The sequence below is a fragment of the Acipenser ruthenus genome, chromosome 5 (assembly GCF_902713425.1).
Source record: "Acipenser ruthenus chromosome 5, fAciRut3.2 maternal haplotype, whole genome shotgun sequence".
Lineage (NCBI taxonomy): Eukaryota > Metazoa > Chordata > Actinopteri > Acipenseriformes > Acipenseridae > Acipenser > Acipenser ruthenus.
Window position 1 is genome coordinate 30,748,892 of NC_081193.1, and position 23,218 is coordinate 30,772,109.

Consider the following 23,218-nt stretch of genomic DNA (forward strand, 5'->3'; position numbering starts at 1 on the left):
AAAAAAAAGAATATAACGTATTGATAAATATACAGAAGACGTTTTTAAAAGTTAAGCAATGAACAGCAGTTTTAACCACTCCTCCTTGTCTCACCACAGAAACTACAACAGAGCGCTCTCGTCACACCTCCCAAACTTTTTTTTTGCATTTTTCCATCATGCATTTTGAACCACTAAAATGATCAGAAAATGTTCCAGCCCCGATCCCATGGTTCAAGCATCGAGTGGTGAAGGGCATTAAAAACATATTGTCCACTGACAAACAAAACGGAAGTTATATACAATTACATGCATGTGTTAGAGGCATTCACGGCCACGGACACTGATAACTCTTGCCACGGACAAGTTGCCGACCCGTCACCAGGTCATCTTTAATCAGTTGTGCAACCTGTATGCTGAAGTGAAGACTCCAGGCACCCCATGAAGCTCTTACTCACATTACTGAACCTGACAAAAAATAAAAAATAAATAAGTTGAAGTACAAAAGAAACAGACAAAATCCTTTTAATTAGGAATTTATTTAGATTTTTTGAAAGAACTTTTAAAACTTGTAACACATTTATATATAATTATTTTCCCAGTAAAACATAACATCTTAAAATGGAAATATTGTTTCCAAAAAAGGTCAGATACATTCTGCATTCCTAAACCAGATACAGCACCAACTGGTGAAATGTATAATGTGTCATTTTTTTTTTCTAAGGCCATCAGCAATCTCTTGTAAAGTGATAACATATGCAATAACACTGAAAATGTAAACAAAGTACTATTTATTTTTTCCGTATATGTTATTATTAGCATTACAGAAATTGGGATTTTGAGCGTGATTTCTAACATGATTTTCAGCTTTAACATCACAAATTAGCATTAACAGTTAGGGCCCTATGAAAACCGTTTTATTATTTTCTGATGAGAGTTTTTACCTTTTTTAAAAAAAAAAAAAAAATGTAATTAGGTTGAATGTAATTAGGTTTAATTGAACAACACAAAACCGTAAATCTACAGGTTTATATATATATTACATTCGGTGTGTGCATTGGAGTAAGAGTCGTGTTTTATTGAATTGTATTGAAAAATAGTATTAACTTTAAAAACGGGTTGTATAAGTAAAAAGTTATTTTTTCCTTTTCCACTCCAAGCAAAAAAAAATAAATAAATAAAAAATAAATAAATGTGTCTCTGTATTAGTCATCAGTTATTGTGGTACACAAATATGGAATATGCAGTTAACAGAATACCACATCAAGCCACTATTACAAAGATGAAATAAATAAATAAAAAATAAACATTGATGATTGTCGTAAAATACTGGATTATTGTATTAATATGTGGACATTTTAACACAAACTGCAGTACGGCCGTATCATCTGACATTCACACAAACGGAGTAGGTAATTTAAATGTTGTTATTTTGGATATAAATAACTTATATTTAATGAGAGCGCAACAATATACATGTACACATCTTAATTGAAGGTACATGTCACAAGTAACAGTTATTTCATGACATGTGCACCGTTTTTGCCAGGATTTTTAAATATACTTAAAAGTAAAAATAATGCATTTACTGTATGTTTTTGTGTATGACGTACCAAATATATATATTTTAAAAAACATGTACCTCAATAAAATAACTTTTCATAACACAGATAGACTTGAACAAATGTTACAGTGCCTGTTGGTACCAAGTATTGCAGTCTGACCCAGAGTTATTTTTAAAGTTTGCCTCCCTGTCTCCACACTCTTCGTCAGATCTCCACCATTCTTCTTTGCCATCAGCTGACAAGGGATCTGCTGATATCCCAGCATGCCTTTCTTCTTAAAGGAGACAGCCTCAATAACTCCCCAATATTTCATAACAAAAGGAATACGCTGTTTTCATTTTTTGGTACAATAATACCCGAAAATAAATCGTAATATTTGAGCCTGCTACTTTTATATAAAAATATTGCGATATACTTTTGTATTATTGTACCAAAAAAATGAGAAAAAAAACAAACATATTCCTATTACTATTTTTCAATACAATTCAATAAAACACAACTCTTACTCCAATGCACACAGCGAATGTGAAATATATATATATATATATATATATATATATATATATATATATATATATATATATATATATATATATAATATCTATAAGCCTGTAGATTTACCGTTGTTCGCTGCGTCTGCTGTGTTTAAATCAACCTAATTACATTTTTTAAAAAAGGTAAAATCTCTAATCAGAAAATAATAAAAACGATATCCATAGGGCCCTAACTGTTAATTTTAATTTGTGATGTTAAAGCCGAAAATCATGTTAGAAGTCACGTTCAAAATCCCAATTTCTGTAATGCTAATAATACCGAATATGGAAAAAATAAATAGTACTTTGTTTAAATTTCCAATGTTATTGCATATGTTATCCCTTTACAAGAGATTGCTGATGGCCTTAGAAAAAAAAAAAATGACACATTATACATTTCACCAGTTGGTTCTGTATCTGTTTAGGAATGCAGAATGATATCCATGTCCACTTTGTTTTGCTGTATTATTACCAATGTATTAATCATATACAAGCAGCTAGTAGGATCTAATATTGCCAAGAACAGTCTTCACTTCAGTGTAAGGCATGCAAATCCTTTATTAATGTCCAGTAACCTGTTAGTAAGGCATGTTTGAGAATAAGCATAATAAGTACCTAACAGACCCTTATTATGAGGTGTGAACATGTGGGTTGCAGTGCGTAGTGAAAGGGTGATGCAGGTGCTCCAGACACGGTTCAAGTTCTTTATTTTCCTTGACCAGCGTTTAAATAATAAAACTGGCTGTACCCAGCAATGGGTCTTGCCAGCGTAAAAACAAGGGGTTGCAGTCCCAAAATAATAATTATAAAACCACAGACACAACACAAACACAGATACGTCTCCGGACAGTGCGTGCTCTTAGTGCAGGTGTGGTGCTGGAAACAGCGATGTTGGTTAAGTGCAGGTGCGGTGAAGTCCGGGTGAATCGTTGGCCCTAGGCTGCAGCTCCCAGATCCGTGCTTAATCAGTCTGGCGAAGACAAAACATGTTTGCAAACAAAAACAAAACACTTAACTCAGGTTCCGAACACTCCTAGTTTCCTCCCGTCAACCACAACAAAGGAACCGATTACGGCGTCACGCCCCCCTAAAGTACCCTCAGCCCCGCCCCCTCCGATAGCTATCACGTCTCCTCCAATTCATGAATGAAACTTCGCTTACCATACTAGAGCGATGACTCCTGGTACCGTGACGCCGTCGCTTTGCTGAATGGCCGGCTTCCGACTGCCTCCGGAATGAACTGCCCAACCATTCAGTACGGGGCACGCAATTCCTGCTGTACAGTGCTCTCACAGGTCGAGATGTAGATTGTTGATTCAGATTCATTTGCCCTCTGTCACAGGAGCCTATACATGATGTATTATGTGCCAATTAGTTACAAATAAGTACATCATAAATGCCTAATATGTAGTGCTTAAAATAAAGTGTTACCATATATTCTAATAGTGTTGTTGAGGCAAATAACCTGACTGTTCTGCTTCATTTGTATATAAACTATTGGAATATAACATGTGTAGTGTTAAGTAAGCTAGACAAAGTGTTTTTTTCTATGTTGATGTGAGCACATTGTTTTGAAAGTGTTCACATTCCTGACACTGGGCATGTACCCATTTAATAATGTCAGTTCACAATACATGTGCTCAGTTAACTGCATAAAAAGTATCACCACAGTGCAATAAAACAGGAATACACACACTATATTACAGTTAAATGGGGTACATGCAGCATTGGTAATGGTTTTGGATCCTGGAATTGTATATATTTAGGCAGCATATACACTTAAATTATATACACTAAGTGCTGTAGACTGTATATGTTTAAAATATCACAGTAAATAGTAATGTATTCTTGTTTTTTTTTTGTTTAGAATCACTTTGTATGTCATTTTCTGTTGCAATCATCACACCCTGGTGACTTTTTAAAACACTTAAGTTAAAAGCTTCCCTGAAGCCTCTACAGAGCTTTTATACATTATTTGTGTGTAACTGTGGCAAAGTGGCTTGCAGTGTACAGGTGCAGGAGTGATGTGATGATTAAATGAAAGGCAGACAACGGTAATCCAAGTGCAAGTGGTTTTATTTATAATCCAGGTCTGGTGACTGTAAATAATATTTCCCAGGCAATGGGTATTGCACTGTGCTAAATAACGGAATTGCAGTTCCAAATAATAAACACAGTCAATAGTACACACACAATACACAAACACGATCACCAGTCCTGGGTGAGTGCTGTAGTGCTAAATACAATTATTTGTGGTAACAAGTGAAGTGTTGTCTGGGTTGATGCTGGCCTCTGATGACAGCGCCGGGCATGTTTAGCCATCTACTAAATAACAAGAAACAATTAGAGACAAAACAAACAAAACACTCACGATACGATTTCACAAAACACATGTCCTTCCAGATTGTTCTTAACCAAAACAAAGGAACAGATTACGCTGCGTCACCCCCTTCTTGTACCATCACACATGACCCCTTAGTAAAAGATTGCAGCCGCTCCTCCAATCCGCGGCTGCCACATCGTTTCCCTTCCGGGTCAATGAGTTTGTGCACCGAAGCTCAGCCCCCTTTCTAGATGACCGACTTCTTTTTAACCGTGGGAATGAATTGTCAGGCCAAACAGTCCAGGGTACTCTGTTGCTGTTACTTAGCGCCCTCACAGGTCGGGAGGGAGATTTACCACCAAAGATCATTCTATTTCTGTCACAGTAACCTGTCTCCCTACAATGCAAACTGCCTCCTATGGATGTAAGAAATCCCACATATATATTGTATTACTTACTGATGTATTTCTTATACTCTGTTGTACCAGCTGTACTTAAGAAGGAGACTCTTAAAAAGTCACCAGGATGTGGTGATGACTGATACAAATGATGTAGCAGTGATAATTGTGATATTTTAAAAGTTGCTCTGTACACTTGTAATTCCAACAGTAGCTGGTCAATAATACCATTGTGTCATCTTGCTTTTCAAATTTTACACTTACCGGTAATTTACCTTTTAACTTGTGTTTTAATCCCTCTGTTGCCTCTCATTAACCAGATTTGAAGCAGCCCTTTTCAATTACTTTACCACCACCTCCCCTTGGAGGCTGTATTAAGTCTCAAGGGCAGTTCCCTTGAAGGATGGGAGACTGGGCCCTGGGCCAAATCGTAGCCACACAGTCCCAATTAATTACCATGGTCCTGTCTCTTGAATATCATTAATGGTCACAACTGCATGACTGATAAAAATCTCTCTTCTTTTTGTAAACTAATTATTTGTATATTTTTAGTAAATATTGCATTTCACTGTTATAAAATTACACCCATTTTCAATGTGTTCATCTTATTGCAGCACATGTACAAATATACTAAGAAAAACATTATAATACAATTCCTTTATAAGACTGAACACTTTTGTTTTATAGAAATTGACAGAGGAGGGTGCGGAGATCCTGGAATACCAGCCTATGGTAAACGTGCTGGCAGCAGTTTTTTACATCGAGACACACTGACATTTGAGTGTCAGGCAGCTTTTGAATTGGTTGGAGAAAGGACAATCTCTTGCCAGCAAAATAACCAGTGGTCTGGAAACAAACCCAGCTGTGTCTGTAAGAGCTATTTCAAAATGCATTAATGTAATTAATCAGCACTGCCATAGAGAATGAGTAATTAGACATCCACAAATCTACCATTTAGATGACAGTTATATATATATATATATATATATATATATATATATATATATATAGAGAGAGAGAGAGAGAGAGAGAGAGAGAGAGAGAGAGAGAGAGAGAGAGAGAGAGATGTGTTGATTGACAGGTGGAAAAGTACTTTTCAATAAAATATTACCTGCTAGGATTTAGTGCACGTGAATGGCTTGTATGTTTATATGCTCTCAATGTTTTGTAATAATAATAATAATAATAATAATAATAATAATAATAATAATAATAATAATACCAAACCCTGCAGTACTTTTATTATATTATTAAACATGGAAATAATACAGCCCATTAAGTAGTGCTTTCATTTAATTTAATTTAGCTTTTGGTGTATTTAATGTGCACACCGGTTGTTAATGTTGTTTTTTAATCATAGTGCTAATTATGGGAATAATGAAAATTCATTTTGAACAATTATCGCTGCCTACAACCTCTCTCAACCAGTGCCAGCGCTAGGATTTATTTTCCAACAAAACATATTCAAATGTTATTTGATGACTGTGAGCAAAACAGTAATCAATCAAACAAGTAACAATATATCCAAACCTGTTAATAAATCAATTATGTAAAAAGATTAATCAATTTGATTAATAACTTGATTTATATAACTGAAACATATTAATAGCTTCAAATTAGTAACAAAAACGTATTAATCTTAGGCATCAAATGTTATCAAGTACTAAAGTTAGTATGAAAACGTTTCTATAAAAAACACGTCTGCATCTCAAAACTTAGCCCATAGTACAAATTAATTCAAAACAATTCATCCCACCTCCAGATAGACAATCTCTTAGCTCTTATTTGCGAATTTGTGTTTTGAGTCTGCCACAATACTACCGTGTTTATATTTCTAATCCTAGTAGATTAAACGGCACCTGTATGTTCTTTAGTAAATGTAAAAAAAAAAAATGTTTCTATAACTTATTCCGTATTTATTTAGTCTTATTTATTTTGTCTTTATAAAATTGTTTTCATCTATTATTATTTTTCTAATGAATTATGATTAAGTCAAAATTGCAGATATAAAGTCATAGTAATGTTTTAAATACATGTTATCATTCAATTGTCCATGTCTGGAGGAATGTCACAGAAAAACATAATTGCGTATTATGTAGTCATGTCAAGTATAATTTGCAAGGTTGCCTAAACTGGGTGAGTAAAAGTATGAACTCACAAGATTTCTGAAACTGTGTCATTTCTTCCTTTGTACAGTCTCCTGCTTTTTCAATTTCACGGCTCCATCAGGAATTATCCTGTCTCCCAACTACCCAGAGGAGTATGGAAACAACATGAACTGTGTGTGGCTGATTATTGCTGAACCAGGAAATAGAATCCATCTCATCTTTAGCGATTTCGAAGTGGAGCCCCAGTTTGACTACCTAACAGTAAAGGATGACGGGACGTCTGAAGCAACAACATTCGGAACTTTCTCTGGCAAAGATGTCCCTTCTCAAATTGCCAGCAATGGACACATAGTGCGACTGGAGTTTCAGTCTGATCACTCCAACACAGGAAGAGGATTTAACATAACATACACAAGTAAATATAAAAATGTATACATATATTCTCCTCAAAAGTCCATGAAATAACCAAGAAGATTAATTATCTTTACCCATTATATTTTATAATGCTGAATATATTTTGCAATTGGAACCTATTAAAAAAAAAAAAAAAGGCGAACAAATGAAGTTATTTAAGATTACCACAATGTTTGGCTAATAAGATGCAGACCCATACTGCATTCAATGTTCTTAAACTGTCGATTTATTTTAAATGTGGGGAACACTTATAAAACAGATATCACACAATTTTAAATCAGGTATATGTATAGAAGAATCATGAACTTTACAGAAAAATGATGCATGCTATATACAAACAATTATAGTAGTTATTTGTTAAGCTGAAATTAAAAAGGAAGGTATTGTTGCTTAGTTTTCAGTGGTTATTATAGCTGGAAACTGGATGCTGTGTTTCTACTCTAAAATTGTAGGCCTTTTTTTAAAGAATGTGACAGCTGTGGTGTGTAGTTAGCAGCCCACTGACAGCATTGTGAACATACTTGAGGTTCAGTCTCTCTGTGGAAAAGGATTTTTTTTATTCATTGCACATCTGTGTCCAGTGGTTTCTTGTCAAAGAAGCAAAGAAAATGATTCGGGATGGTATAATAAAATGAGACAGGGAGTCCCACATTTGTGCATCCCTAATAGCCTTAAATCTTGAAAGTTCATTTAATGTTTACAATGCCCTATCAACACCCCTTTTCTTTATTACTATACACTACAAATAAGATTAAGCAGCTGGCAAGTCTGTATCATTTACATTGCACTGCATCCGCATACTTACATTTTGCAAATCTACTGGTGAAACTGTTTTAGATTTGGTATAGCAGATTTACTTGTAGATTTGCAGATTGTCAGATTATCCGCATCATTCTGCGATGTAAATGTATTAATGAAAGTAAAATTGGTATGTGCTTTACAGAATGCTTTGTAGTGTATACCACCACAGAATGATTTATTTTAACTAACTGACTGGATGACTATTTTTTTTAATATACCTTTTTTTTTTTCTTGAAATAAATAAATAAGCTAATAAATAAATAAATAAATAAGAAAAGACCCCACCCATTGTAAAACAGTTGCCATTTAGTTTACTGCAAGTGGTTTACGCATTTACAAAAAATGTTGTGGTAGCCTTACTATTGATGTTTCCTCTATAGTTATAACAAAAACACCAATTTCAAAATTAGGCAATCTGTTTTGTATTATTACACTATGTAACACAATTTTTGTTCCTGGGTAGTAAGTGTTATTTCCTAATTGCTTATGCCTCAAAAGTATAGAAAATGGCTATTATTCCCCACAAACTTTGCTTTTGTGACCAGGACAGTGATATTTTGAAATTTACCTATTTCCAATGAGAAAACGGGCGAATTTGTGTCTTTTCGTTCACATAAAGTCAGAAAAAAACATATGAATCCAAATTAACATGTATTTATACTTAAGTAATACAAAAATGACTACAAAAGATTTAGAAGCGAGTAGTTTTTCGAGATTTACGATTATACTGTAAATCACTTTCACGAATCAGCCCCCAAATGTAGTCTCCCATCATGTTCTCGTTATACTGTCCTTGGTAGCGGCATTCAAAGTCCAGTATATCCTGGTGGAAGCGCTCGCCTTGCTCCTCCGAGTACGCTTCCATGTTCTCCTTGAATTTATCAAGATGAGCATCAAGGATATGGACTTTGAGGGACATCCTACAGCCCATTGTGCCTTAGTTCTTCACCAGAGTCTCAACCAGCTCCACATAGTTTTCAGCCTTGCGATTGCCCAGGAAGCCCCGAACCACTGCGACAAAGCTGTTCCAAGCCGCTTTCTCCTTACTAGTGAGCTTCTTGGGGAATTCATTGCACTCCAGGATCTTTTTTATCTGTGGTCCGACGAAGACACTGGCTTTGACCTTTGCCTCAGACAGCTTAGGAAAGAAGTCTTGAAGGCACTTGAAGGCTGCCGACTCCTTATCTAGAGCTCTGACAAATTGTTTCATAAGGCCCAATTTGATGTGCAGTGGTGGCATCAGCACCTTCCGGGGGTCCACCAGTGGCTCCCACTTGACGTTGTTCCTCCCCACAGAGAACTCGGTCCGCTGTGGCCAGTCCCGCCTGTGGTAGTGCGCCTTGGTGTCCCTGCTGTCCCAAAGGCAAAGATAGCAGGGAAACTTGGTAAAACCGCCTTGGAGACCCATCAGGAATGCCACCATTTTGAAGTCTCCTATGACCTTGATGCCATCTCAGGAAAATGCAGATATGTATCCACTTAGGCAGCTGGAACTAAACTGAACTGGTGGGCTTAAGGCCCCTGTATTTATACTACTATTTATATTACTGGAAAGTTCTAGAAAGTTCTAGAAGTCACTCCAAGTTTACTCACCACTGAATCTATCTGGAATGTTCTGGAAAATAGATACATTTCAAAATATCACTGTCCTGGTCACAAAAGCAAAGTTTGTGGGGAATAGCCATTTTCTATACTTTTGACGCATAAGCAATTAGGAAATAACACTTACTACCCAGGAACCAAAAAAATAAATAAAATTGTTACACTGTGTTATTTTTCACTTGTACTACCTTTTGGGTAAACAATCTGGAATTTCTTGCTGATATAAAATGAGTTGTAATATGTCCGAAAGACATGATCACTACTGTTTTATAGGTAATTCTGAAACTTATATTATCAGGAGCTATAATAATGGCTTCAAGAACTTCTCATCAAGTTGATATGTGCTTGTATTTGCTAGCGTTTGGGCAGAATGAATGCCATGACCCTGGAATACCCATCAATGGGCAGCGATTTGGTGCCCGGTTCCTGCTGGGCAGTTCTGTTTCTTTTCATTGTGACGAGGGCTTCATAAAAACCCAAGGTTCTGAGACAATTACGTGTGTGATGCAAGACGGAAGTGTGGTCTGGAATTCAGCAGTGCCCAGGTGTGAAGGTAATCATTTTTTTATTTTTTTGTATTTGTGTGCTTATGTATTTATTTTATTTGTATTTTAAAGCTGTTTAACCCAAATAGTTAATATTTTACACCCTATCAAGTCCCTTTGGTCTGGAGATCAGCTGGTCAAAGCAATAATATATACATCAATGTAAAGTGTTGTTTTGTGATATATTTATTTGCATACAACAGCTATTACCAAAAGTTTCACATCACCTAGAATTTTAGGATTGGGACATCATTTAAAAAAACAAAACCTATATGAACGTAATTTCAATCTTTTATTTATCATTTAATCAAAGAAACTACAAAATGAAATCGCAAAAGTCAAGTACGGTACAGTACAGTATTTCATGCTAGACTTTTGAAAATGTAACAATTTTTTAATTTTTTTCATTAAGTATATGGAAAACTACAAAGCAGTATGTAATTCAGTATATTAACATAACATTATTTAGCAGTTTTCATTCAATTTTATGAAGCAAAATGTGTTAATTCCATAGGGTAATGCAAAAATCTTTGCCACAGCTGTATTTAAGGTTTATTCAGGCTTTTTTTTTTTTTTTAAATAAATGCAATTAAGGCACATTCCAGTTCACAGTGCATGTTTTTTGAAACTTTTAAAACTGGTAGGGGTTTAATGCAAAAGGTTGAGCATTCTAGGGCAATTACAGAAACTGATAGCAGTCTGATTGAATAAATAGATTGGTTACAGGCATAACTGCATTATGAAATCATTCATTCTCTCTAAACAGCCATTTTAAATAGTTGGGAAACCTGCCAACTGCATTTATAGTTAGTCAAGTTTAGCAGTTATATTAGACGATTGTTGCTCTAAGAATGAATATCATCTGTTGTAGATATGGTGCATACCATACTAAGCCTTGTTTTTAAGGTGATTTCTTACCCTGAAATGATCACTACTGTATTGCTTGTGAAGATATTTGGCTTTCTCTACTTTAGGTGAGAAGTGGCTATCCGCATGCAATGTAATTCTGTATTTTTTTTTTTTTTATATTCATTTCAGAAGTAGGGCCTGTAATCAGTGCTTCTCGGAAATGTCCACAGACACAGTGTGACAATTAAGATGTTTTGTTTTTGTAGCCGCTACGCCACTGGAGGAATTTCGCCTCCAGATATAGTTTAGATTCAGGTTCTTTAAATTTGGGGGATCAGCACCAGTGTACAACCACGAAGACAGAAATAGATTTAGAAATTATTTATTTCAGATGCCTGTAAAACAAATTAAAAGACAGCCGCCGTAAAATGAATAAGAACATAAAATACCTAAAACTAAACCCTAAAATAGACAAAAAGACAACTAACTATAACCTATTAAAATACATATTAAATCTTAAAAGTCCCAGCCTAGTCCCTCTGCTGACCTATGCTCGTCTTCACTCTTTGTTTCGATCCACATAGGCTGCTTCCAGTCTCAGCAGGGAAAGGGAATGACACGTTGCATTGAAAATAAGATGGAAACAACAACAACAACAACAACAATAAAACGCAGCGTTGTGGCCTCCAAGAGTTTAAAAACACACGCAAGCAACAGTTTAATATCCAGTTTTGATTCCCAACTGCTAAAAAATAATTTAAAAAGGCACACTTAACTTCTGGGAGGGAGTAGTAAACACGACTATCAGTCCATCTATCAGTCTGTCCACCCATCTGTCTGTGGTGCCACAGCTGCTCCGCTCTCCTGTGTGCTCGCCTGTCCAGTTAGGAATCTTGTAGGTTAAAACCGGTATCGATCGCCCCACGGTAAAACCTCTTTCGCTTTCATTGCTGTCGCTGTTGCTGTTGCTGTCGCTGTTGCTGTTGCTGTTGCTGTTGCTGTTGCCGCTGCTCAGTTGTTGTTTCCGTTCCTGTTGTTTCAAGCATGCTTTTAAGAAGGGGAACAGTCTCGCAACCAAGCCGCTTCAGGTGCAGGTAATTAAGGCAATAGTTTCAATGGTTAATTGGTGATTAGTTTCAGTTATGCGTGACAAGTCCGTTATACAAATTAAAGTGCAATAAAAGAAACACACAATCAATTAAAAAAAAAAATAAAGAAAATCAAAGTCACACGTGCAAATCATAATTGAGATTAAGTGAAAAATAAATCAAAGTAAATAGTGGTTAAATAATAAAAACAAAAATTGCTAAATTAACTATACTTGTCACACCCGTGACAACAGCTTTAAAATGTATAATAAAGTCAAAATAGTTTTTGTTTTTAAAGACAAGGATATAGACTGAGGCTGTGCAAATCCATTTAAGATGTTTTAAGTTGTTAAGTTGGCCCGGGTAAAAGGAAAATTAGCTTCTAAGCGGGTATCAAATCATTCAATGCAGAAGTTAATTACCACTGATTGATACTCAAATTGGGAAGGTGATGGTAAGACAGTTTTTCTTGTTGTGGAATTGCCTTGATATATTGGTATCAAAATACTTCCACCTATATTAGAACAGTCCTGTGATGTCTTCAAAAATGTTTGTTTTTGAATTGTATATTCATTGACGAATGACCCTAACGTAATAGGAATGCAAAAGAATCAACAATGCAACACACAACCCATATCTGACAGATTTTCTTTTAAAATGATCCTGCGATATGGAAGCACAGATGTACTTTCATTTTTCTTTTTTTCCAGCCCCCTGTGGTGGTCGCTTAACTGCACCAAATGGAGTGATCCTGTCTCCTGGCTGGCCAGGATCTTATAAGGACTCGTTGAACTGTGAATGGGTGATTGAATCAAGACAAGATCATGCCATCAAAATATCATTTGACAGGTCTTTACAATCTATGTATCTTTTACACAGCATTTTTAAATGATTTTAGTTGTCTCTCTCATTTAGATGAAGTCCCTTGTCAAAATCAAAAGTAAACTCCCTCTTACCTTTACTAGCTGATAATTCTTTTTAGAAATGAAAAAAAGTTACTGTTACAAGAAGAGTAAGAGAACACAGGTGTCCTTAAATGATTTTTTTCATGGGTGAAAATGGCCAATGATCATTTTGACAAACTCCTGGGGAAAAAGATATCTTTAGCTGGGCTTGGGGCGACGCTCTGGGGTTGTACATGCTCTCAGATGCATTCTGAGCCATTTTGGACCACTTTCAGAAGAACATTTGAACTTGACTCTAGAAAAAGAAATTCACATGAGGCTAGTTACAAACATATTTTTTGCTCACATACATTTTTATACATTTTCTTACTGTTTGAGGGCCAATTTGGCCCCCTACCAAAATTTTAGGGGGATATTTTCTTTAGTGAGGAGGTCAGTATGTTTTATGACTTAGAATTCAACACAACTACAGTATTTGTATACTGACCTTGTGTTTCTAAAGAACAACAAAAAATAAATTTAAAAACCATGTTTTCATTTAGTCAGTAAGAATGAGGTCTTTTGAAATGACCTTGTTAAAAAAAGAAACGGGTAGAAACACAAGTCACTTTTTTGCAGCTGTTGTGCAGAAGATTCTTTCCTTTTCATTTGTGAACTTTGCCAGGGCCTTTTCCCATAATCAAACTTCTTCCAATGAGGTCCCTCAACTCTTAGACACACATATTTCCAAATTACATTATAAACCTCCATTGTAAAAATGAAGTGCAATAAATAAAAACAAAGATATAACGTATAACATATAAATCTTCTATATGCTCCAAAAACATAAAAATAAATAAAAATTACCACGCAGTCTGTATTGTTAATATGTGAAGTAATGTTATTAGAAAAATAATTAGCATTAGTTAAAATAAATAAAAATAAATAAATAAAATGTCACGAATAATAGCCTGAAAAACTACATGTTGACGTACATTAGTCATACAAAAGTAAACATGAAGTTTTAAAAAAAATGTACTGTTTTTAAAATGAAGGCGCTGGAGCTGTGGCTTTCATTTCATGACTTTTACTGCACTTTAACGGTAAGTATACACATTAAACTAAACAATAAGTAGTACGCATTTCTCACATTGTCTTGCTCTGTCACTCTCTCTCCAGTTCAAAATTAATAAATCACCGCTTGACAATTCAGGCATAACTAATCAGGCAGGCATGACTGTTTTGGTCTAGCAAACAGATAAGTTTACAATATGTCTTACTGTGTTTCATTGTCCGGCATTCTCAAGAACAGCATTTTGTTCTGAGGTAGATACATTTGGACACCCGACTGTGAATGTGTTTTTTTTTTTTCTTAGAAATTTGGCAACACATGCTGTCCTCATCAAAAGTCGTGTTTCTGCTGCCATTCATGCTGAAAACGGCTTTGCATTAATCATAGCACAAGCCATTTTACTGCTTTGGAAGTGTGAGTGGAGCTGGGATATCTTAATAGCAGCGCTCCGGTGTCATAAACCGGAATCATGTTCATAGAGTTTGCTGATCTAAAAATAGTTTATTTGTGCATGAATATCATCTGAATAAATTACATTTTCCAGCAGAAAGACATTGTCAGTGTAAAATCTACTTCCCTGCCAGGGATGTAAATCGAAAGTGCAAAGCCTGAGAAAAAAAAAAAAAAAAACAGACAGGGATTTCCCCCTCCCCCCACCTGTCAAATCGCTCCAAATGAAGATCATTTGAACTGCATAGAGATACATACATGTCAATGAAATCCTTAGTTACTCTTGTAATTCAGCTTGCAGTAACACACACACACATATATACATATATTATTTATTTCTTAGCTGACGCCCTTATCCAGGGCGACTTACAATTGTTACAAGATATCACATTATGTTTACATACAATTATCCATTTATACAGTTGGGTTTTTACTGGAGCAATCTAGGTAAAGTACCTTGCTCAAGGGTACAGCAGCAGTGTCCCCCCACCTGGGATTGAACCCACGACCCTCCGGTCAAGAGTCCAGAGCCCTAACCACTACTCCATACTGCGCTATATATATATATATTAGCTCAAAGAGCCAGCTGCCCAACATTTCGATATGTTGTACATATCTCAAGGGAGCCTGTGTTTGAATCAAAACATTGGAGGTATTTATAGGTTTTTGATGGCATATAATTTTAGATTTTACTTAAAGTAAACCTTGATTGAACAGAGACTATTGGACTTCATCGCCTTCCTCATTAAATTGATATACTACTGTATATATATATATATATATATATATATATATATATATATATATATATATATATATATATATATAATTACAGTAACATGTGGCAACATGTTTTAAGTAATGTCAATCATTCACTACTCTCTTTCTACATAAAGAAAAAGACATTGCAACTGACCAATCATTAATTTTGTGCACTACATAATATGTGTCATTTTACTTAGCAACGGCTTAATGACCGCAAACCCAAACAAACCAGCAACATGGCATCATGGTTTTATTCAGCAATTAACCAAAAAAAGTTATTGTAAATATAAAACTGCTGTACAGTTATGCTTCTACTAATGCATAATAAAGTATATCTTGTGTACAATGACTGCCTAATTATTATTATTATTATTATTATTATTATTATTATTATTATTATTAATATTATTTCTAATAACTGATTTTGCCAAATAATAATAAAAAATGGTAACACCCCCCCCCCCCCCCCGAACTGGAAAAAATAAAAATAAAATAAAATCTTCAAACCCTAAAAACGGATGATTCATGTCTCCCAATGTTTTACAGTCTTACAAGGTTGCACAGGTACACATCAGTCGCGTTTTATGATCTTTGTATTATGAATAAAATCAACCCCCATTATATATATGTAAAAAATTAATGTACTTACCCGTCACACGCGACTTTCGACTCCCGACTCCGTCACCAGTTTTCTGATACAAAGCCCATCTCTTCAATGTTAAAATGCATTTCATTATCCGTCACAGCCTACGCTTTTTTTGTGTGTGTTGTTTTTTTTCGCAAGCGCAAATCCGTCCCTGCACATAGCAGTGCATCAGCGCCATGCTCCAGGGCCGCAGAGATACTCTGTTTACACGGAGCTTCAGCGAGTTTACCTGACAAAAATGCAGCAACAAACAAACAAGAAGAGCGATTCCTGCTACAGAAATGTGAAACATTTAATCAATAAACAGTTTTAGATACCAATTTTTTTTTTTTAATATAATATCTTGCTTGTGTGCATTTTCATTTATGTGCACTATGAAATTAGAGCCATATTGAGTAGCACATGCAATTTTGAATACTGTTTCAATTCTGGATAATGTTTTGTTTTTTTCTAAATCTTTTGATAAACTGCATTGCCTTTTACATTTTATGCAATTCTGTGCATGGGTAACATTTTGATTTCATTTTGCTACTGGGTCATAATGTGGAATTTTACATACTGCTACAAATGAATACCTGCCAGATTTAAAAGAATGTACTGTACAGTCCACATGTCTACAGTCATGATATTTTCAGAATCATATCGTCCTGAATTAAAATACTGTTGAAAATATAGTACTGTGATCAACTACAGTACATCTAAATGGAAATCTACTTATTTAGTTTTTTCAGCTTTGTATTTGAGATCTTTTTGTGTTTGATAAAAAACAGACAAGGGTTGAAACGGGCAAAAATGAAATAAATATGCATCACACTCTTTTAACCATCACTGAAGTCAAAATTTCATGAGGTCAGATATGTGCTGACTGTAGCTATGTTTCCATCAACAAGACGAACAAATTTCTAGCGAACTTGCAAAATTCTGCACAAAACTATATGCGAATCTTATCGTACAAAAACAGGTTTCGATTCAACTGAATTGTAGCGAATAAACAGCTGTACGTAATGATGTCACAAGCTTAAGAAAATTGTTATCTCATACATTTTCTTGATCTGAACCAAAAAAAAGTTTGATGCATTCCCATCCAAATAACCAACCTGAGCATTCTGGTTAATAACATGTTGCTGGACTGGAAATGGACCAAGAAGGAACGACGTGTGTGTGTATATATATATATATATATATATATATATATATATATATATATATATATATATATATATATATATATATATATATATATATTTACACACATACAAATACAGCATGCAAATTAAAAATAATTTCAATTGTACAACTTTTCATATTTTTTTTTAAGCTGTACTGTTTCCCTCATGTAATTTAAGTAATTGTTACAACAACAACAACAACAACAACAATAATAATAATAGACAGAATGGCAGTCCAGTATCAACTACCCTCCGGAGATAGCTGCACCGAAACCTAAAAGATGATATTTCAGTCCTGCTTGGGAAAAGGAATATTTTGTTTTTGAATGGTCCAGGGGTGGAATTAATATATACAGTGCCCAGAGATCATGCCAAGAAACTGTGTAAAAAGATGACGAAAATATTAAACATGTCTGTAGCAGAAAATATGTTAATAAGAGAAGCAAAAGAAAACAAAGGGTCAGGGATATGTCGGCATTTGTAAACTTGGACCAAAAAGATGTATAAAATGATCTCTGTTGTTTTGCCTACAGTTTGGCAAAAGCTGTTACAATTTATAAAACAGGTAGCGTCTTTAAAGAAATCGCCACAAAAATTGACTACAATTTCTCAGCCTTCCAAAGATTGCACTGTAGTGCAAAAACTGTTGCCAGAAACAATGAAAAATTTGGCAGTAGATCTGCCCAATGTGTGATGAAAGCACGGTCCAAAGTGACACGAGTCAACTTATTATTCACCATCGTTTTTTTAGAAATATCTGGACGCTGTAATGCAGAAAATATAAGTGCAGCCATATTGAGTTGTTTAGGAAATTAACAAAATAATGATCCAGTACAGAAAATGGTGTGGCTTAAATCAGACAGTGCATCAGTAATGCTGTCACAGCATTATGAGGTATTTTATTTTATATTATAAGAATGTACGTAATATTAATGGACAGTATATATGATCATATCCTAGTGATGTCAGTATTTTGTAGTGACCGTCATGTAATATGACTGTGCCGACGCTGTAGTGGAAAAATAAGCTGACAAATGTTTTTTTGATTAAAAAAACCACTTTATATACAAGAAAGATATACATCCAATACAATCATATAAGCACAAGTTACAAACTGACTTCGGACCAGGCCTAAGTACAGCTCAGTGCATATGTTTGTATCATAAAACACAGATATCTGCAGAGTCAGTTCAAAAGAGATTAAAATACTAACAAACCTTTTACAAGATTTTATATTTATACCTTCGTAAGCAACTGGTGATTTCACTCCCATTGTCTTACTTAAAAACAAGGGGAGATAGGGCTATAAAAACGGTTGCTAAAACTGGCCTGACTATAGTTCTAAACTAGTAGGAGTTAAAATACTGCTTAGCAGTAACACTATAAAAGCACTTCACAAAATATGCTGCTTCTAAATAGGCTGGCTTTTAAATGCAGTACAAATGCAGGCAAAAATGAATAAAACAAGAGAAATACAACCGGATTAAAAAGGAGATGAAATTATATTAATAAAACTTTCGAGGGGGAAAGTACCACACTGCTTTCCCCCAAGCTCATCAGCCTCCACTGTAGAACGCCATAGGACCGTGTAGCTCTCAAGGTGCTGCTCGCTGTCACCGCCCGGCTGCAGGTAAACAGGATACCGTCTCGTCTCGTCTCGTCTCATCTCATCTCGTCTCTTTTTACAAGTGCCAGAAAGAACCAGTCAATTCACTATTCAGACATAAAAACTAAAATCCCCTTTTTTTGGTCATCTACAGAAAGTGAAAAATACAATTCTAAAAATAAATGAACACAGAAAAATAGAAGCCCAGATTATTTCTATTAAAAAAAAAGATTAATCATTGAATATTTAAATAAGCCTGTAAAAATGACAATTGATCTTAAATACGCAGAATGTCACTACTAACAACTAACACTAGCTAAACAGAAATTAAACGTAATTTACAGACACTTATATATCATTCATCAGTTAGTACTCAATCCTTTATTCTAATGTGAATGAGTTAGTTTTGAATGCAAGGTATTATCTCAGTACCAATCCATGCTGGCCCTACTCCAGGGCACACATACACTTATATCATTGTCAATGTTGTCAATATACGATACAGGGTAATTAATGTACAATATAAAACAACAGTTTTCTCTCTTGCTTCTGTTCTGCCTTTTCTTTTTTAGTTAATAGGGAAAGATGATCTGTAGAATATAAATAACACAGAACATCTAGAACCAGATAATAATATATACAATCAGTTAATCTGTTTTTTTTTTTGTTTGTTTGTTTTTGCTAGTTTTAATTTAGTTTCCAGTTGATTAAAAAGTGAAGCAAGTAATTGCAAGAATACAAACAATAGCCAGCAATGATAAGGGCAGCAGCGTGGAGTCGTGGTTAGGGCTCTGGACTCTTGACCGGAGGGTTGTGAGTTCAATCCCAGGTGGGGGACACTGCTGCTGTACCCTTGAGCAAGGTACTTTACCTAGATTGCTCCAGTAAAAACCCAACTGTATAAATGGGTAATTGTATGTAAAAAAGTAATGTGTAAAAAAATAATGTAATTGTATGTAAAAATAACGTGATATCTTGTAACAATTGTAAGTCACCCTGGATAAGGGTGTCTGCTAAGAAATACATAATAATAAGCATAATGTATTACCCATTAAACTGGATAAAGTGATTGATTAAAACTAAATTGCATTTCAAGGTATTTATTTATTATTATTATTTTATTATTATTTTTTTAATAAACCACTAATTAACTCAACCTTTTTATTTTCAGGTTTCAGACTGAAGTTAATTATGATACATTAGAAATACGAGATGGACCTGCTAACTCATCACCATTAATTGGAGAATACCATGGTACTCAGGCTCCCCACTTCCTTATCAGCACCAGCAATTACATGTATCTTCTGTTCACCACTGACAACAGTCGGTCCAGCGTGGGCTTCCAGATTCGTTATGAGAGTGAGTTTTCTGTGTTTCGTTGGGATTTATATTCATCCGTGGGATGGCGTTATTATTCAGCTAAGAATAATATTACTTTAATGTGATGAATTAATCATTTTGTACAGTTTTATATACAGTATATTTCATAAAATGACTGGTTTACTGCGGGGGTAGACAACCTTGTCTCTTCCAGTCCACTGCAGGACCGCTAAATATCTTGCCTTTCAGTGAAAGTTCACACACCATCAAGGAAGGGGATTGGATCAAGACTGAACTGTTCCTTGAGACATGCTCCACTATCTCTGATCTTTGGATAAAAGAAAAACTTACTCCAATCTCCAATACTGCCTAACCAGCAACTTTTATGAAATTTAATGCAGAGAGGAAAGAGGCTTGGCTTACATTTAAGAGATTATTACTGTACAAGAATGTACCTTCATTTAAATTGTTCTCTGTGGGGATTATTATTATATATTTGTTTTTGTCATGTGATGCTTTTTCAAAGCCACTACAAGGATAGTCATAATCCTGGGGTATAATGAGTACCTAGGAATATTTAAAAATGTAGTGGATTGTGTAAGTATTGTATATAATAACCTCTCTTGTGTCTGGTAAAACTGCTTATGATAAAATCTCACAGGTCGTCTCAGCCAATAAAGTTCTAAGTGGAGCACGCATTATCCTACAAAGCTTTAAACTGTTATTATGTTTAATACAGCCACATAGCATCCAGTACAAAAACATTAAACTGTATTTAAATTCATTAACAAACACATAAAAGTTAATAATATCACAACTATGATCCACAGTGGACCCTTCCTAACTGATCTCATTGTTCGTAAGATTGTTTATTGCATGTGTTCTATTTTCCAAAATGCTTACAGGCAATTGGATGGGTTCCTTAATATTATTTAAAGGTACATTGCATATTATAATTTATTATAAATGATGTTTCTGTCTAAAGAAATAATAATAAATAAAGCATGCAATACAATATATGGGACTCTAAATGTATGCTGCAGAGGCCAAGATTTCCTGCTGCAGAATTTCATGATTGCAGCTGCAAAAGATCCCTGGATCCCTTTTTTTGTCAGAAATGAAGCTGGAAATGTTGCCGTTCTCTTTGTCAATATGCTGTGAATGTGGCTGTTAAATGGAAGTTTCATATTTAAAACTGTTGTGAAATATTGTTATGATAAACAGACAAACATGTATGTTGCTTTTTTATTCTTTTGGGATGTACTATATTCAAGAGCTACATATTGTTTCTGTGATGTATTTCATTTTTAATATATACTGCATTTTAATTATTATATCTTATCATTTCAGTTGCATACCTTACTTTAAACCCTTTTTCCTTTCTATTTTTCATATATTCTTCTTTCATTTACAAAGGACTCTTACAACATATAACTGATTTTATTATCTTTTTATTGGCATGTTTGGCCACCCAGCAGTTCAATAATTTGTTAGGTTTCTGTATTAAAAAAGGCTATTATTCTTTGTCTAAAAGGTTAAAAAAAAAATACTTAAAGTGGACCATTCACATCATGGAAATCCCTACAATAGTAAATGGTAAAACTGTGATACAACTGCTTCAAATGAATAACAAACATGCATGACTGATTTAAGACTGAAACATATTTGTAAGTGAGCACCTTGAATAATATGTGATCACTTGTAGTAATAATACAATGTAATAGTACTGTTATTTTCTGCTGGGAGCTTCAGGCAATTTTATTTGGCAACACAGAGCATGGTGAATATCAATATACTGTAGTAGTGTTTTCTTTAAAATGCAATTGTTTTTAAGCACATGCCATGGCTTCAGATGCTGGTGCCTCTACATCACATATTATATCCCTTTCAGTCGCTGTGTGTTTAATTGTGCCAAGTAAAGTTTCCTATCTATGTATGTGTTTTGGCAGGCCAACTTAGAGTTCTCCATAGAGTTCATGCAAACTGTTTTAAAATTTGTAAAAATGTACATCAAGTACATCATGCTCATATTATTATGATGAACTGTACCATACGTAGTTAGATGTGCATTTGTTTCTGGTAGATATGCAGAATGTCTCTCAGACACACTTTCAGATAACCTCGGATCTTTGTATATTGTAGGTTTGACTATGTAGCCTACTACTTAAAATAAATAAATAAATAAAAAAAAACAATCCCCCCAGCCAGCCTTGAGTGTGTGCAATTTGCAGTCAAAAAGATTAATTTATTATTGATCACTACTGACAAGTCAACGTTTCTACTAAAGCTGACGAGTAAAAGGAATAAAAGGTTATCATTTAAGGTATTTCAGTATTAGATTGTCACTGAATTATTTTCATTGATTTTTTTTTGTTTTTAGGTGTCATGTTGGAGTTGGATTCCTGTCTAGATCCTGGTATCCCTGTAAATGGAAAACGACGGAGGAACAGCTTTGCAATTGGTTCCAGAGTGTCATTTAGTTGTGATCAAGGATACACGCTTAGTGATGATGAGCCAATTATTTGTGAAAGGAACCATCAGTGGAACCACGCGTTGCCCAGTTGTGACGGTAGGTATTCTTACAGTCCTATCTAGAGTTTATAGAAAGAGGTTACTACATTTGAGGAATAGCAAGTTAACATTTTCCAAGACACCCAGCAGCAAGGGAAGAAATAAAAGGTAATTCCTCAAGAGTTAAACCTCGGGACTGATGACGAGCCTTAGTATGAAATTAAATTACAAGGAATTTTGCGTTATTGCAGATTAAAGGTACCCGAATATCCAAATATGTCAGAATTACAGACATGTTTTTTTTTCTGTGACAATTTGCTTGCAATTGACAAAAAAAAGGACTGATTCTCCTCACTGCACTACAGCAGACCGCACTGCCTCAGGGCTATTGCCTGGATAATGTGGTTATCCTATTGAGATTATGTGAACCGCTGATATTATGGAAGTTAAAAAAACATCGAACAATTCAAGGTGAAAAATTGCATTACATTGCATAAACTACCAAAACACCTGCAAGGCAGATTACCAGTTCATACTCTATTTTTACTATTTTTTAACAAGCTGGGGGACCTCCGTGTCTTTAATGTTCC

At 34.8% G+C, this 23,218-nt stretch overlaps 1 protein-coding gene across 1 annotated transcript in view; it reads left to right on the forward strand.

The window, feature by feature from the left end:
• LOC117402922 (CUB and sushi domain-containing protein 1-like) overlaps nucleotides 1–23,218 on the forward strand; it is a 778,430-nt gene that overhangs the window by 574,218 nt on the left and 180,994 nt on the right. The window contains exons 13-18 of the mRNA XM_034004588.3: nucleotides 5,486–5,668; nucleotides 6,995–7,321; nucleotides 10,082–10,276; nucleotides 12,916–13,054; nucleotides 19,969–20,156; nucleotides 22,498–22,686. Coding sequence (XP_033860479.3) covers nucleotides 5,486–5,668; nucleotides 6,995–7,321; nucleotides 10,082–10,276; nucleotides 12,916–13,054; nucleotides 19,969–20,156; nucleotides 22,498–22,686 — 1,221 coding nt within the window. The remainder of the gene's footprint in view (nucleotides 1–5,485; nucleotides 5,669–6,994; nucleotides 7,322–10,081; nucleotides 10,277–12,915; nucleotides 13,055–19,968; nucleotides 20,157–22,497; nucleotides 22,687–23,218) is intronic.